The sequence below is a fragment of the Hyperoodon ampullatus genome (genome assembly GCF_949752795.1).
Source record: "Hyperoodon ampullatus genome assembly, chromosome: 13".
Lineage (NCBI taxonomy): Eukaryota > Metazoa > Chordata > Mammalia > Artiodactyla > Ziphiidae > Hyperoodon > Hyperoodon ampullatus.
This window is the reverse complement of record NC_136926.1, coordinates 76,474,548-76,492,281: the sequence shown is the minus strand read 5'-3', so window position 1 is coordinate 76,492,281 and position 17,734 is coordinate 76,474,548. Positions and strand designations below refer to the sequence as shown.

General features: G+C 33.5%; 1 protein-coding gene across 1 annotated transcript in view; it reads left to right on the top strand.

Moving 5' to 3' along the window:
* PIGN (phosphatidylinositol glycan anchor biosynthesis class N) overlaps positions 1-17,734 on the top strand; it is a gene marked incomplete at its 5' end in the record, with an annotated part of 94,279 nt that overhangs the window by 36,552 nt on the left and 39,993 nt on the right. Inside the window, 7 exons of the mRNA XM_079717020.1 lie at positions 179-318; positions 2,539-2,638; positions 2,743-2,835; positions 3,944-4,035; positions 5,470-5,578; positions 7,599-7,707; positions 13,285-13,387. Coding sequence (XP_079573146.1) covers positions 179-318; positions 2,539-2,638; positions 2,743-2,835; positions 3,944-4,035; positions 5,470-5,578; positions 7,599-7,707; positions 13,285-13,387 — 746 coding nt within the window. The remainder of the gene's footprint in view (positions 1-178; positions 319-2,538; positions 2,639-2,742; positions 2,836-3,943; positions 4,036-5,469; positions 5,579-7,598; positions 7,708-13,284; positions 13,388-17,734) is intronic.

Sequence of the window (17,734 nt, the reverse complement as noted above, 5' to 3'; positions counted from 1 at the left end):
CTTCTATAATGTGCTTCTCCAATGACAGATTTTTTTAAATACAGTTCTTAGATTAATCATCTAGTTGTAGAATCACTGAAAGAAAGTAATGTATTTTCTTTACTTTATAAAATCTCTTTTAAAAACCTATCAAGTAGCATGGGTTTGGAGTGTTTTCAATGTTTTGTTTAACTTTCAGAAACCAAGCCATCTCCTGTCATGTAGTTTTGTAGCTGTTGGCGTTTTACTAGCACTTTTCCTGCTGATTCAAGCCTGTCCCTGGACTTACTACATATATTGCTTGTTGCCACTGCCAGTATGGTATGCGGTTCTGAGAGAGTAAGTAACACATCTTGTGGTCTTGTTTTTCGCTTCACTGACAGTTAAATCTGTATTTAAATGCATTAGATTTCTGTAGCATAAGTCATGAAAGATAATTATAATACCCTCAAATCTCCAAGCCCTTTCATTTCATTCATAACAGCATAAACGTTGCATATAAACAGGCTTTTTTTTTTTTTCTTGGCTGCACCTTGAGGCCTGCAGAATCTTAGTTCTCCAACCCAGGATTGAACCCGGGCCCTCGGCAGTGAAAGCGCAGAGTTCTAGCCACTGGACCTCCAGGGAATTCCCTAAACATCCTTTTAATTTTACTTTTCCCTTTTGACTTCATCTTGATTGCCCTGAGGTAACACTGGCCTCATTCCCTTCTTTGTGTTATCTTTTATAAGAAAAATCTGGAGTAAAAATTAAATAATTAATATGGATTGTACTATGTCAGGAGTGACTTACGTTTTGAATTTGTCTCATCATCCCAGTTTCCAGTGTATCTTCATGTTTCACAAAGCAATTTGCATGCTTTTGTTCCATACGTTTTCGCCCCTCCTTTCCCAGCTATCATGTAAACCTAGATGAATGAAAGTTCGCCATTAAATCCAATCTAGTAATGTATACCTACAGGGGTTAGGGGAGATTATTCTTGTATGCTGTGGTTCTACCTTTAAGTGCTTGCTCACAAGTTGGACTTGAAATGGATTCTTATCATTGTAGGAAACATCAGAGGTAGAGCTCTCATGCAAGTTATAAACACTTTAAAAGAAAATCACTAAAATGTTGGGCTGGTTCATGTTCACAGGCAGTGAGGGTCATGTTACAGATCGTGTTGATTTCTATATTTGCACCAGTAATCTAGAATTTAAACTTAGTCTTGGGCATCCTTTGAGCAAACCAGACGCCAAAAGCAGACCAGGGAATGACAGCCCAGAATAAGGGTGTTGTCAGGGCTGGCGAGCATGTTGCAATGACACAATGTGTTTTTTCTAATTTTTGTTACCTCCAGCTTTGACCACCTCTTCTTTATATGAAAAATAAAAATTAATATTAAAATATTTTAAATGTTAACATTTTTAAAAACAAGGCAAAAAGACACTGACAGAAGAACAGACTGTTACTTCTCCATTTGAAAGGAATAGTGTTGCTGGATGTACATATTTAAATTGGATTTTTTCCTAATGTCATTTGCTCTGGCTTAAAAATTTTTAGAATGAAAGGTGTTATCCAAAATTCCCTCCTGAATTGTTAAATGTTCTATTTATGAAGAACACATATACATTTAAATTTTAAGGACAGAGTGATTTTGAAAATATGTTGTATTCTATCTTTATCTTTTTGATAGATTATAAAGAAAATAAAACATAAAAATTCACTTTTCTTCTAGAAATAATCTAAATGATTTTACAAAATCATCACTGTTGAGAACAAAAGAAACATTCTCCTTTTGACTGGTGTTAGCTTTTCTTTCCTAACATGGCACCTTAATCGTTTTGATGACATTATGTAACTATTATTTTCAATCAGAAAAAGGTTATAAACCAAGTGATACTGACTTTTTATAATTGCTCCTTAATAATGCACTACCAATGCTAAAAAAATTTTTCCAGTGATGAAATGTAAAAAGGACTCAAGTATTTAATACATTTTTAATGGTTATGAATTCACATTTAATTACAATTAGTGTACAATTAGTGACATCTTAAACTGAGTTTGGAAAAGGTTATTTCACCCAGTGAAAAAGTGCAATTAAGATTTTCTCTACCTAGACTAGGAAAACGGACCTTTATTTTATTAAGACAGTTGAGATTTCAATATAAAATTAACTTTAGTGAATTTTCAAAATGTTCTCTATGTTTATTCATTTGGGTTTATTGTATTTTATTTCTGATGTTGTATCTGTAATTGTATGTGCCCATGTTTAAACTAAGATCCAATAAGACTCATTTATTGTCATTAATGTTTATAAAAAAACCAAGCAAATTAATGTGATCATTATCAACTTAATTCAGAAGTTACATTTTTCCTAGAATACTAGGTATCAAAAAAAGATTTAGGTAAGTAAAGCCATTGAAACAAATCTGTTGGAGATTATCTTAGTTTTTAAAAAATCTATGAATTGAAAGTTCCCTGATTTCTATGCACGATATTTTTTACTATATGAGAACTAATTTTTTATATTCAATATAGGTTATAAATAATCTTTTTATAAATAATCTTGTTAAACAGATTTCCAGCTATTCAAGGCTTGGTCACATTACTGCTGACCTTCCCTCCAAGTCATTTTGTTGGATACCTGTTACTCTTTATCCTGGGAGTTGAAGTATTAGTAAGTAATTTACCACATTACCACATTTTCAGGTCTCTTTCATACACATGTAACTCCTTTGAAATGACCTCATTTTCCCTTTCTTCTTTGGATTGCATTACTAGGTTCTCAGTTTTTTCTACCGCTATATGCTTACAGCTGGACTCATTGCGTTTGCAGGTTGGCCATTTATCACTCCACTGTGGACTCAAGCAAAGGTATAAGTACTCACTTTGAAATTAGGCAGATTCATAGCGGCTTTGTTTTGATATGCGTTTAACTCAGGGAATTATTCATTTTTTTAAGAAAAGGGTAGAATGTGACCTTACATAAAGATCCTGATCCTTTTGACAGGAGGACTGATGTTGACTTTAAGGTTTCAGTGATTCATGCAGACTTTCATATCAAAGTGAACTGGTCTTGTGGTGACTGAAATACTCAAGAAGCAGAGCTGATTTGTCCATCTCTGAAGCACTTCCTAGATTTCGTTAGGCTCAAATATCTAAATGCCACAGAGGAACTGCCCAGAGCAGTGCGGTGGCATGAGAGGCCACACTCTGGACTCAAGTCAGAGGAGTCACCTCCCTCCTGGTCTGGAGCCACCACAGTTTTTCTCTGGAGAAGTATTTATTCATGATAGATTATTTTAAAGTATAATTACTCCTGATTTTCTGCCTTTAACTAGGTAGGTAATTACAGCATGCTTCTACAAAGAATACTCTCATATTTCCACTTTGATACTTTTTGGTGGAGGTAGCAGGAAGATAGAAATACCTTCTTTCTACTCTATGAGAACCTACAAAATTTTCCAATTAATGGGACTATTGATAATTTTTTTGTCTTAATCTAATTACAGAAGTATTTTTACTTATTTCCCTCCTGGGCACAATCATTTGATTATGATTGCAGGCCAGCTTTCTTAAAGATGTCATCAATATATGGTAGAACACAAATTGAATGAAGTGCTTGCTTTGAAACAGCAGACCTGAGTGTAAATCCTGGCTGCTTCATTTACTAGTAATAGATCTGGTGCTACTTACCCTTTGCCATCTCTGAGCTCAGTTTCCTCATCTGAAATACTGTGAATAATACAGCCTACCTATTGAGGTTATTGTGAGAATTAAATGAGATAATGCCTATATCATACCTAATATAGTGCCTACTATATAACAGATCCTTCACAAATAGTAACTATATTACTTTTTAAAGTAAACAGATGTAAGGCTTTGAATTTTCCTTTTAGTTTCACAGCCATGTAGTCTGTGAAACATTGAAGACAGTTTTTGTACCATAATTGTCTAAAGATAACTTTTTTCTTTATTTTAGAGCACCTCGCTGAGTTGGATTTTCTTCTGTTTGCTCCTGGCAGTGTTCCCACTTATGCCTGTTGTAGGACGAAAGCCAAATATCTTTCTAGTGTATGCATCATATTTTAACTTTTCTTTTTAATGTAATTGTTTTTCTTAATCATCACTATGAAATATGAACCAAGTCTTGGCCATGAGTTTAAAATCATATGAACAAACTAGAAGTTAAAATACTAATATCAAACCATTAGTCATAATTTTGGCTCAGGCTCTGAGAGGCATTAAAACTCCCTGAAGATGCTTCTGGACCTTCATAAAAAATGAAATTGTGCCAGTGATAACTTAAAATGCCGAGAATTTTTTAAAGGTCTAGAAGCCTTTGTATGTTTTATATATTGGGAGATCAGTAAAAGGTTTCACATGAAAAAATGTTCTGTTGCCAAAATTAAAAGGTCTAAAAGCCACTGATGATTGATGCAAACTCTATCTTTTCCTTTGATCATGTCCACATTTTAAATGTCTGAGAAAAATGAAATTCTCTTCTATTCTAATCTGAACATAAAGATCTCCATGGGAGGAAACTCTCTGTACCTTGACAGCTTTCTCATGTTTAATCACTTAAACTGTTAGAAAATTCTATATACCTTGCCTGAATTCTCCATGCTGCTGTTATATTTATTTCTCCTCAATATATCCCAAGCAAATCTTTAAAATAATTTTAAATTTTAAAATAAACCAATTTTAAAATGATTGGTTACATTTGTTTTTAACTTTAAAGTTATTATCATGTAATCTAATGGCTGTGTGTGTGTGTGTGTGTGTGTGTGTGTGTGCAGGCGCTTGGCAAATTAAATGATCATTATTTCATTTAACATTTCCTTTCTTATTTTCTAATCATGTAATCATCTTTGTTACTTTCTTTTGAACTTTGTGTAACCAACTTCCTTGATATTAGTCTCCTTCCACTTCAGGAACCATATTGTATCTTGTGTTCTTGAAAAAGTGTAATTTGTTGTTTCATTACTGTACCAATGCCTCACCCACATGCTACTTTTGTGGCCCCTCTTCCATCCTTTCCTTAGCCAGAAACAGCTGTGAAAAGCACCAACGTCAATGATAGAGAGGAACAATTTGTGGATTATAAATGTAGATTTTCCTTTTTGTATGAGTAGGTGCTCATAGTCAGAAAATGTGTGGTGTAGATACTGATATATTTGTTTAGCTCTCTTTTATATTGTTTCCTGTAAATTTGTCCAAGTCAAGCTGAGAATTATGGTGTGCGTAAACGTTAAAAAATCAAATTATAGAAATAAGATGAAGATACTTAAAAAATTGTGTGAAAAATTACAAATAACACCATCCCCACAGGATCTTTATTCTAAGATTTTTATTCTTACACCTGTGTATTCATTTTGTTACTTCATCTTGATTAAGCAAATGATTGAGAGGTTCTATATTAGAGTAAAATATCTAATATTTTTATGTGATATATATTCTATAAATGTCTTAAGAAAATTTGAAATTGTGAATTGTGTTTTAAAACAGAGTGGGTGCAGGCTTGCTGGTTCTTCTGCTATCCCTGTTTGTTGTAATATCTGTCTTAAAAAGAAAAGATAGTTTTGTAAATGAAGAGCTGGTGTTACATCTATTACAGGTCAGTTGCAGATTTTCAACACTATGTTATACAAATGATACACTAAAATGTATCTTACAGTTGTATTTAATTATATTGTTCTTAAGATGCCATCCTGTTTTTTTTAACCTCAATACCAGGTATGAAATAGCAAAAAGGTCAACAAGAGCCCCCCCAAAAACTCCTAGATAGCAGAGATTAAGGAGACATAAGAGGTATTGTCCAAAGAGTTGAACTGAAAAAGACTTCCTCTGGTCTGAGATTCTGTGTTGTCCTAGTTTGGGTCAGGAAAAAAGTAAGCTCTTTGAAGTGAAAGCAGCTGCTTAGTATGTTTATATGAAGATTAGTCAGTTTAAGACTTCAGATGACATACTAGGAGAAAATAAACTTCACTTTGGTTGGTGGCTTTGGAGTGGTGAAAAGAACTTTGAACTTGACATTTCAAAATTGAGTCAATTCCCAGTTATGCTTTGTACTAGATGTGTGATTTTCAGTAATAGAACTTGTCTGTTTGTTTTTAATCTGTAAAGATAATATCCAGTAGGGTTGTAAGAGATTATTTGATGTCATATTCTGTAAAATGATAGCTTTAAAAGTAGATAAGAGTGGAAACCACTTTTTTTTTTCCTTTTCAACAATAAACAATAAACCACATCTAGAACACTGATAAAAAAAACTTATTTGAGTCTCCTCAAAAAATTTACTCAGAACAAAGCTGGGATAATAGTATTTCCAAGAACACTCAAAAATTAAAATATACAACACTCAAAAGATGTTAACTCATTCTTGGAGAACAACAGAGAACATATAAAAAGAGAAGTATTTTTGTCAAAGATCCTATCAAGCTATTGAAGCATATCTTTTCATTTTAAATGGTATACTGACTGGTTTTACACTAAACCATAGTAGCTTTGAAAAAATTCACCTGTAATAATGAATACTTTGACAGAAGTGTGTGTTTCTGAATCTTACTCTGTAAGAGCAAAGAATACCATGTTAAAATTCTTATGGACTTTTTGAGAAATACCCCTAAGTATAAAGTAATTCCTTCTTACATTAACCTTATTAATTTGCACTCATTCCTCTATTGTGTACCATATATATTTTTTTATGATTCTAAGATTTGTGTCTTCTCACATTTTAATGTATCTAAAATGAGAATGTGTCTTACATTTGAAAGGATCCTAGAACTGTGTCATAGATTTATTGACAGCAATTTTTCCTTCTTAATTCACTGAAAATATGGGTAAATTAAATGTATCTCTAGGATTTGGTGATCAGGTTGCTAATATGATCTTTAAGAGAGTTTACTTTGTTCATAGCCATAATTTAGCTCATTTCTTAAACTGGCTATTAATCCGCTAATTCAGGGGTCGGCAAACATTTTTCTGACATGCTAGATTGTACATATTTTAGGCTTGTGGGGCATATGGAAGTCTGTTGTCACTTTACAGCTCTACCATTGTAGGGCAAAGGGAGCTGTAGACAACATGTGAATGAATGAGAGTGACCATGTTCCAATAAAGCAATATTTCTAAAAGCAATAGTTTACCAACTTTACACTAGTTTGTCTATATTCCCTAAAGAATATTGTACTCCTTGTATTCCCAGTACCAGTGAAAACTCAGGCCACAGATATGTATTGAATGAATAAATAGATATGACTGTTAGTGAGGGCCAGAGGCGGAAGACACTCAGCCATATATGCCAAGCTATATACATTTCACTCTCTGCACTTCCATGATTTAAGAAAACTTCAAGATTAATAACAAATATTTCTAAGTAAAAACAGTGTGATAATGTATGCCAAAATATTCCTGAAAGTGTAAAACACCTCATTCATGCTTGTGAAGGAGGGCTTTTGCTTAGTACAAGAATTCTGACTGTTGGTCTTAGCCACAGGAAGGTGAGCTGGTCCAATTTCAATAGCATTTTGGCCAGATTCCAGTTGTTCAAGCACTTTTCTAAGTATTCTTTCTAATATATAAATTAGTCACTCACCACCTTCTCTTTTATTTACGTCTTCTGTGTTTGTTTTCAGATGCTAAGCACGGTGCTTTCCATGTGTGTTGTGTATGGCACTCATAATAGTCTGCTCAAGAAACAAGGACTGCCTCTTATTAATCAGGTTGTTAGCTGGATAATATTAGGTAAGAGGTAAATCAAATCCAATGAGATAACTTTCCATCAAGTTACATCTTAAAATTATCCACTTACATCTGTATCATTGCTGTTGAAACAAATAATTTTGTTGTGGGAAAATAATACTAACGAGCTATTATTTCTGTCTCTTGTTGGAAGTTGACAAAGAAAGTTAGAACCTTTGTGAGCATTCGTGTGTTATTAAGAATTACTTGATAGAATATTTATGACTTGATAATGAGGCTGTATATTTATTCGCACCTGATAAAAAGTGCTTCCAGAAGAGAAGAGGGTTTTGTGAAGAGATTCCTTTGCTGAAATTTCATGTCAATTCATAAATTCTCAGTTCTTACACAGGGACTAGGAAGCAGTTAAATTTTATCTGTATTTCCCTTGCTGAAAATAACATTGATTAGTCACCTCCCAACACATTACACATTTTATAAAGCTGATTATACTTTTTTTTTTTTTGGTACGCGGGCCTCTCACTGTTGTGGCCTCTCCCGTTGTGGAGCACAGGCTACAGACGCGCAGGCTCAGCGGCCATGGCTCACGGGCCCAGGCGCTCCGCGGCATGTGGGATCTTCCCAGACCGCGGCACAAACCGGTGTCCCCTGCATCGGCAGGCAGACTCTCAACCACTGCGCCACCAGGGAAGCCCCTGATTATACATTTTAAAACGTATTCCTCTATAGTTCTTTTAAGAATATGCGTGTGGAGCAAACAGTTGTCATTTAAGGACTTAGCCTTTTCCTTCCAACTGGAAAACAGGAGCAAACTTTAAGTCCAGGTTTTTCATTAAAAAAAAGAAGAAGTTTGTAATGCCTATGAATGATATAATGTGCAATTTAACATTTATTTATTTATAAATGATTTTTGTTCATTATTTTAAAAAAAAGATCTTTGGATGGAACTTTATCTTAAAAAGACAATTAAGGGATAGGAGTGTTTGTCCTTGGATTGCTCTTAAAATCCAAGCAGAGGCTTAAAAATACAACAGGAAACAGACAAGTATCTCCTAAAGTTTTGATTTGCTCACTTTCTAAACACCTTGGTCATTGTATAAGTGGAAGTTATTCTTGGACAATAAGTGTTCTTGTATATATAACTTTATTTTCACTGTGTAAACTTCATTTCATTATGGGCATTATGTAGGCCTTCCCTTTTAAATTATCTTGATTACTAAAGTTACTATTTACATTCATTCTGCATGACAATAGCAGAGACTGCTCTTTCATTAAAAAAAAAACGTGTTTAGTTTGTACTGTGTTCTGACACTATTCTGTTCTCTGAGAATAATAAATATGGAACAAGTCCCTGCCCTCCTGGAGCTTATATTCTGCAGGGCTGGGTGGTGGGGCTAGTATTCTAGCGGGGTATCTATATGTAATTGTCTCTCGTATGACATGTTAGTTTTCAAATCCACAGAAAAATCAAAAATTATGAATGGCAACGATGACATTAAAGGGAAGTCTTTTTATTTTCCTGCATAACTTCAAAAATATGCAGTGTATATAACACACACCAGCATATAAACAATATATCACCTAGGGATAAACCACATGACGAAGAGAAGCAAAGAAAACAGAATTTGTGTTCATATTATTGTATCTCACTTTTAAACATCTAAAATGTCTAAAAAGGTTAAAAAAAGAAATTTCCCAGAATTACAGAAAGTCATCCTCTACTTCATGTTCTTGTCCATCTGTGATTATGAGTGTATGTATGTATAAAATTTTTTAAACATCATATTCAATATTTTTATCTATTCTACCATCCTTATATTAATTTTTCAGTTGACTTAATAATATCCTTTATGGTATTTTCCCTTTGTCTTTTATGACATTGACATTTTTGAAAAATGTAGCCAATTAACTCTGGGAAAACTTATATTTTACCCATGAGTTATGCTGAGACATTCTAACCAAGAACAAGGGATGTCCTTTGACTTGTTCAAGTCTACCTTTGTGCCTTTAAAAGTAGTCTTCATAGTTTCCTTCATATAGGCTGAGAATGTTTCTTGTTAAATATATTCCTAAGTATTTTATCTTTTTTATTGCTGTTATAATGAGCTTTTCTCATTCATTGTATCTTCTAATTTTTTTTTTTGAGTATAAGATGCTATTGATTTTTACATGTTAATTTTATATACTACTTCTTTACTGAATTTTCCTTTCTTGAGTTAGGTTTATCATTGACTCTCTAGGTAGAATTTTCCAAGTATACCATCATGTAATTTACAAATACAGATATGTATTTCCCCCTTCCTGTTCTTATTCCTCTCTTTTCTTTCATTTACTTGCATTGGCTAATACCTACAGAACAATGTTAAATAGTAGAGATAGTGAACCTCCTTGATTTTTTTCCTGATCTTAGTGGGAGTGTCTCTGGAGTCCCCCCCATTTAAGACAAATGCTGGCTTTAGGACTGAGGTATATATATTTATCATGTTAAAGAAAGTACATGCTCTCCTGTTTTATTTAGGGTTTTTATTAAGAATGGATGTTGAATTTTTATCAAAGACATTTTCAACATCTATGGAGATAATAATATGGGTTTTTTCCCCTAGACCTGTTAATATGGTGAATAATACTAATAGATTTCCAGTATTGAACCATTCTTGCGTTTCTGATATAAACTCCTAAGACACATTTGATTATAATGTACTATTTTCTCAATGTAGCATTGGAGTTCATTTGCTACTATTTTTCCATCATAAATGATATTGTTCTTTAATTTTCTTTGGTGTTCTAAATTTATCAGGCTTAGTTATCAATGTTATATTTGCTACATAAAAAGAATTGTTTCTCTTTAATTTCTATACTCTGAAACAATTTATGTAGCACTGGGACTATCTGTTCTGTAAAGTCCTGAAAGAATTCCCCTGTGAAACTATCTGAATTTAGTCCTTTTTTGTTGGGTAGTCCCCTGATAACTTCGTATTTCTCTATGAAATTGGTCTGTTTAAGCTTTTTATCTCTACTGCGGTTAGTTTGGAAAGCTATATTTGCTTAAGGAATTTTCTGTTTCTTCTAGATTTTCAAATTTATTCATATAGAGGGATGCAAAGTAATCTCTTATGATTTAAAAAAATTCCTTCTGTAACATTAGTCATTTCCCTCATAATTTATTTTGTATATTTGCACTTTCTTCCTATTCTTTGATTAACTTAGCTAGTGGTTTGTCCTTTTTGTTTATTTTCTCAAAGAACATGGATTTTGATTTACTGATTTGATCTACTGTCTTTCTGTTCACTACCTCATTAATTTTTGCTTTATCTTTAATTTCTAGTTTTATTACATTGTGCCTGAGAGTATTTTTTGTATCATTTTTACCTTATAGAACCTACTGATATTTTCCTTGTGCACTAGTGTATATGATTAACATTAGCATCCCATAGGTTTTAGCATGTTGTGTTTCCATTTTCATTTGTTGAAGTATCTTTTTATTTCCCTTTTAATTTCTTTTTTGGTCCATTAGTTGTTCAGGAGTATGTTGTTTAATTTCCACATATTTGTAGATTTTTCAGCTTTCTCGTTGTAATTTCTAGTTTTATACCATTATAGTCAGTAAAGATACTTGAAATGATTTCAGTCTTATTAAATTTGCTAAGACTTGTTTTGTGATCTATTATATGATCTATCCTGGAGAATGTTCCATGCACAGAATGTGTTCTGCTGCTACTAGTTGGAATGTTATATAAATTTTTGTTAGATCCATTTGGTCTAATGTTTCCTTGTTGATTTTCTCTCTGGATGATCTATCCCTTTCTGAAAGTGGAATATTGAAGTCTCCTATTATTATTGTATTCTTGTCTATTTCTCCCTTCAGATCTATTAGTATTTGCTTAATATATTTAGGGGCTCTGATGTTGGGTGCATATATATTTATAGTTGTTATATCTTCCTGATCAGTTGACCCCTTTATCATTATGTAATGACCTTATTTGTCTGTTGTTATCATTTTTTGGCTTAAAGTCTATTTTATTTGATATAGCTATAGCTACCCTTCACTTTCTTTTGGTTTCTACTTGTATAGAATATCTTTTCCATTCCTTCACTTTGAGCCTATGTGTGTCCTTAAATCTGAAGTGAATCTCTTATAGGCTGGACATATATTTTAAACAAGACATTTCCTCCTTGGGATTAGGAGAGCATCGATACTAGAGGATGCCTACCATATGGTGCAGTGCATGAAATAGTTGACTCATAGGTAGGTCAGCAGTATCTCCAGAGGTATCTTCCAAGCACTAATTCACTATAGTCTAGCTCCAGTGAACATTTTTTGCTAATGTGCTGGGATCCCTAAATGGGTTATATGTTATGCAACTGGTTCTAACTTATGTCACTCAGGATGGGGACTCTTATTTCCCCTTTAGCATCTTATCAATCCTTTACACAAAAGTCAAACAAATACAGAAAATACAGGTTGGTAAAACAGGTCTCATTTGAACTGCCTTTTTAAATAAATATTAAAATACTATTTCTTTCTGTTAAAATATATACCAGATGATGATAACGTTACTGGAACTACACATCTGAAAAAAAATCAGAAGTGATTCCTTTAAGATTACTGTAAATATAACTCACATAATCTTAAATCTTGCAGTGACTCAACTTTGAATGAGATTGTCTTTACATTTAACTTATTAGTAGATGTTGACTAGTAGTAATAATAGCACCTAGCAGTTATTAAGCACTTACTGTATCTCAGGCACTATGCTCAAGGAGCATTTTATAGGTGAAATTGTATTTAAACCTCACATCAACTTTATTCATTTCTACTTAACAGATGGAAATACTGCTTAGATAGATTAACAAACTTGCCTCATGGTTAAAGAGTTATAAGTAATTCAGCCAGGATGCCCTCCCAAGTTATCTGTCTTCATACTTTAGAGCATTTCATTCCACGCATATTGCCATCCTAGCCAGGAGGATTAGGAAATTATGCACATTTTCTTTCCAAAATAAAGATTGGGGAGTTTATGTTTTGCTACCCCCCCCCCCAATTTATTTGCTCTTCTCCCACTGAAGTAGTTGCTTTCTAATCCTGAGAAGAAAGATTACTTCACTTATTTGGTTTACTCTTATTACAACTGTCATGTGTGGTGAAGTCCTTGTCTCCTGTCTCTAATTTTCTTACTGGCACACTACAACTCTCAATGCATACTTTGCAGTGGGAAAACTTGGAGGAGGGAGTGTTTAGGAAAAATCAATTTCTGGGGAGTAAGTTATCTTTGAACTAAATGTTTAATTAAGAGAAAAGTTGCTGACTCTTGAGTAATTTTTTTTTATTATTTACATTAGAAAATGACAAATTATTTATTTAAGAGTTATTACAGTGAACAAGGCTGAATATAAATTGGGAAAATCTGAACTAAATTGTGGTTAAAATGGTGAGATGTAATTTTAATTAAAAATGTGAAGTTTCAAATTTCTTACAAAAATGAGTAGGGCAAATGTAGCTTCATTTTAAATGTCACACAAATAATAAATGCTATAAATGATAATAGAGTATTCGGTGCTTTAAACTCAACATACCCTGTGTCGCTTGTACTAACACTACCCACATTTGTTTTATTGCAGCCTCTTCCTTCATCGTGCCTCTACTGAGTCCTCTGATTCTCTTTGATCGGCTATTTAGCATTCTTGTTTCCTCAATGTCGACCTACCTACTTCTAAGCACGGGGTATAAACTCTTTTTAAATTTTAATTTTTAGTAGCAAGTTTTAAATGACATATTGACATTTCTCTGAGTATTTAACCTCTGGAAATGAAAAATACATGAATCTTGAGGAATAAATTATAAGTATTTTTCCTCTGTAAAAACTGTATGTGACTTGATCTGTAATCTTCAGTTTTCTTTTTCTTATCATTTTCACAGTATTGCCTGTAGTATTTGTGTTTCTGTTTATTTCCTGAAGTTGCTTAAATACTGCTTACCTACAGTGTTAGAGAGTTCTGATAGATTGTGGAGGAATTTTAAGTCTCAAACAATGACTTATAAGAATTTTAGTCTTTGTTGCATTCCTTTCATGCACTTTAAATTATGTTTTGATTTGTTCAATCTTCTTTGAGTATAATATTTTATTTTTACTCTTACATATGTCATAGTACAGATATTTCTTTTGATTCAGAAACCTTTTAGAATATTTTCCCAAAAGTTAAACTGTTAAAAAGTTAAACATTTTCATTGAAGATTAAAATTTTCTTGTAAAACAAAACCAAAAAAGAACAGCTTGATTTGGGTTGGATTCTGAAGCATTCTCTAGAAATCAGTGAGAATGATGACATACTCTCCCATCTACTTTGAAGAAAAGAGTTCTTCACTTGCTTTTGAATTTTATTTCATCTTTACTTAAATCTTCATGAGGGTGAGAAATATGCACTTTATAATAAACACTGAATAGAGCAGACAAATCGAATAACCACCACTCAGACAGTTTCAAAATTTGGTCCAAATATAGGATCTTGATCCCAATTAGAAGAAACCAAGGGATTTACCATTGTGCACATTTAAGCACATTTAATTTAAGAAATCTAAAAAGTGAAAAATCATGCCTAAAATCAGAATAATAAGTATGACCTTATTAATGAATGTATTAAGAAATATATTACCAAACATCAGAAAGTATATTTACCTTTGCAAAAAAAATTTTTTTTAATTTACCTTAGACAGAGGTAGCCTGAAACAGCAGTCTAATAATTTCAGTTAGTACATTTTTCAGTGTCAAATCAGTTTTGCAAAACATAGTCCACCTGTTATCATTCCACGTCACTATTTTTGGACGACCTGGAGGGTTCTCCATGTAAGTAAGTGACTAGTCAGAATTATAGGATATTTAAAAGAAATGCACTTTCATTACTTTACAAAAGTACAATAATAGCAATCCTACATTCTAACAATGCACCCTTGACTAAATGAATAAAGAAGATTTATTTTTAATCAGCATTTAATTATTTTTATGCAGATGAAAGCTATTATAATACTTGAAAATAGTTCTCTTAAGTTGGTTAAACATTTTCCTCCAAAATTTTGATTATATTATCCCTTTGCTTAACAAAGTATAATACAAACTAAATGTCTTTTCAGCCCTGTTCAATTTGCACAGAGACCGAACTAGCAGATCCTAATTTAGAAAGGTTTTATTATGTACACTCTGAGCCCATGATGACATTTTATTGGTATTTCAGTTTATTAATTCAGATATACAGACTTTATATGAGATATTCATTCTCTAAAGAAATAAAGTCCCATAAGAAGATTGTCTTTATCAGATTTATTCATCTACGTTTTACAAAAATTTTATTTTATAGTTTTTGAAAAGAAGTAAATCTGTAGTACTACTTGTAGAACTATGGAATTTATGTTTTTACATATTAGGAAAGAATAATTTCATATATAAGTGCAAATATTTTAAAAATTATGTTTTTTTTCTTTGTTTGTTTTTTGCTCAGAGAGTACACTTTCTTGATTCAATTAGTCAAGTTTTTTTTCACATTTCTAGCGTCCTGAACACTAGACAGACATACAGTTAGAACAATTAGTGTACCCCAGGTGTATAATAGAGTTGTAAGCTGCTATAAAATATGGACTCTATTTTACAATGTTAGGCAATTACAAAATGCAACAATTAAGTTATCGTAATTTAAGTTGTGGATTATGTGATATAAAGAATGACTAGAGACAGGGTTTGGGTAAGAGAGCTGAACTGGTGCCATCAAGGACTCATGTGGAAATTGAACTAAATTTTCAAGAATGGCTAGGATACAGGCATTCTAATTCTTTCTTTTTCAATTTTTTAAAATCATTGCAAACATAGTATAATCACATTTTGAAGAGTAGGAATAAGGAAGGAAAATCATCTATTAACCCTACCCCTCCTATTGATGTTCTGACATATTTCCTTCCAGTCTTAGCTCTGTATTTATCTTTTTAACACAGTATTAATCATAGTCCATGTACTATTTTATATCTTTATTTTCTACTTTGCTGTATTTTATTTTTAATGTTTTTAAATTTTTATTTTATTTTTATTTATGTTTGTGTTGGGTCTTTGCTGCTGCATGCGGACTTTCTCTAGTTGTGTTGAGCGGGGACTACTCTTTGTTGCGGTGCTCAGGCTTCTCATTGCGGTGGCTTCTCTTGTTGCGGACGGGCTCTAGGGGCATGGGCTTCAGTAGTTGTGGCACGCAGGCTCAGTAGTTGTGGCACATGGGCTTAGCTGCTCCCTGGCATATGGGATCTTCCCAGACCAGGGATCGAACCCGTGTCCCCTGCATTGGCAGGCAGATTCTTAACCAATGTGTCACCAGGGAAATCCCTCTACTTTATTTTAGAAGCATTTTCCTAGTTGGCTTATAGGCTTCCTAACCATCATTTTTTTTGGTGGGGGGGTACGCGGGCCTCTCACTGTTGTAGCCTCTCCCGTTGGGGAGCACAGGCTCCGGATGCACAGGCTCAGCGGCCATGGCTCACGGGCCTAGCCGCTCCACGGCATGTGGGATCCTCCCGGACCGGGGCACGAACCCGTGTTCCCTGCATCGGCAGGCGGACTCTCAACCACTGCGCCACCAGGGAAGCCCCTAACCATCATTATAATAGATTTTTTTTTTTTTTTTTTTTTTTTTTTTTTTTTTTTTTTTTTTGCAGTACGCGGGCCTCTCACCGTTGTGGCCTCTCCCGTTGCGGAGCACAGGCTCCGGACGCGCAGGCTCAGCGGCCATGGCTCACGGGCCCAGCCGCTCCGCGGCACGTGGGATCCTCCCGGACCAGGGCACGAACCCGTGTCCCCTGCATCGGCAGGCGGACTCTCAACCACTGCGCCACCAGGGAAGCCCCTATAATAGATTTTTAATATTCTATGACATGGATGCACCTTGATCTTTCCTGTATTTTTTGGTCACTTTATTTAGTTTTTATTATCATAAATAATGTTTTGAGTTATGTTTTTATGCATAAGCCTTTTATAAAGTTAGATTATTTCCTTTTTTCACTTCTCAGTTGTAATATAGGTGGGCCGTAAAATATGAATTTTTTTTTACTTTTGTATTAAGAACAGTGCCAGCTTATAACATTACCAACAACCTATGAGGGGACCTACTTCATCATATCCTTCACAGTATTTGGTATTTTCATTTTTAAATTAGAATATCAAATGCTATTTTAGTAGGCCAAAAATAGTGCAGCTTTGTGTCGATACATTTTTCTGCACTTGTTTTACTAATAATATTTTCTCACATGTGTGTTATCTGTTCATATCCTGGGGCATCCTAAATCTTATATACCAAGTGGTTTGTGTATGCTTTCTCAAACCTGAATGTTTTCTTCTGCCTGATCTTCAGTGCTTTAGTTTTATGATCGGTGGTAGAGTTTAAAGCATTTTGTTTCTTTTGCTTTCTCCTGTTTAAGAAATAGCGCAATATGGAGTAGAGTTCAGTAGTTGAAAAAGTTGAAAGAGAAATACAGGTTTTTTTGTTTTAATTTGGTTTGCTTGATTTTGTTTTGTAACTTCCAATCAACAAATACTTATTATGAGGGGGCCTGTAGTGGTGACAAGACTGACCCAGTCAAAGATTTTCCAAACTAGTGGGGAATGCATATTAGTAAACATATGATTAAAATAGTGTGATAACTACTATCATATGTAGAGTATTTTGGGGATTACAGAGGTGAAACACTTATCTTAAACTAGGGCAGAAAAGGATTAGGAAAAGCATCTGTCACTGCGTTATCTCATGCACATTTCTCCTTTGTCCACATTATAATGTCCACATTATGCGCCAGCCTAAAGATGTACCATACATTATTTAACTAAACTCCCCTGTGGATATTAAGTTGTTTTCTTGTTTTTCTCTTCTGTAAACAATATTGTAACAAACATCTTCAGATGGGAATCATAGTGCATATGTCTGATTATTTTCTCAGGGTGAATTCCTAGAAGTGACATTATTAGATTATACTATATGAATATTTTTTAGATTCTTGATGCATAGTATTAGATTACCTTCCAGGAAGTGTTTATTCCTATGTAGA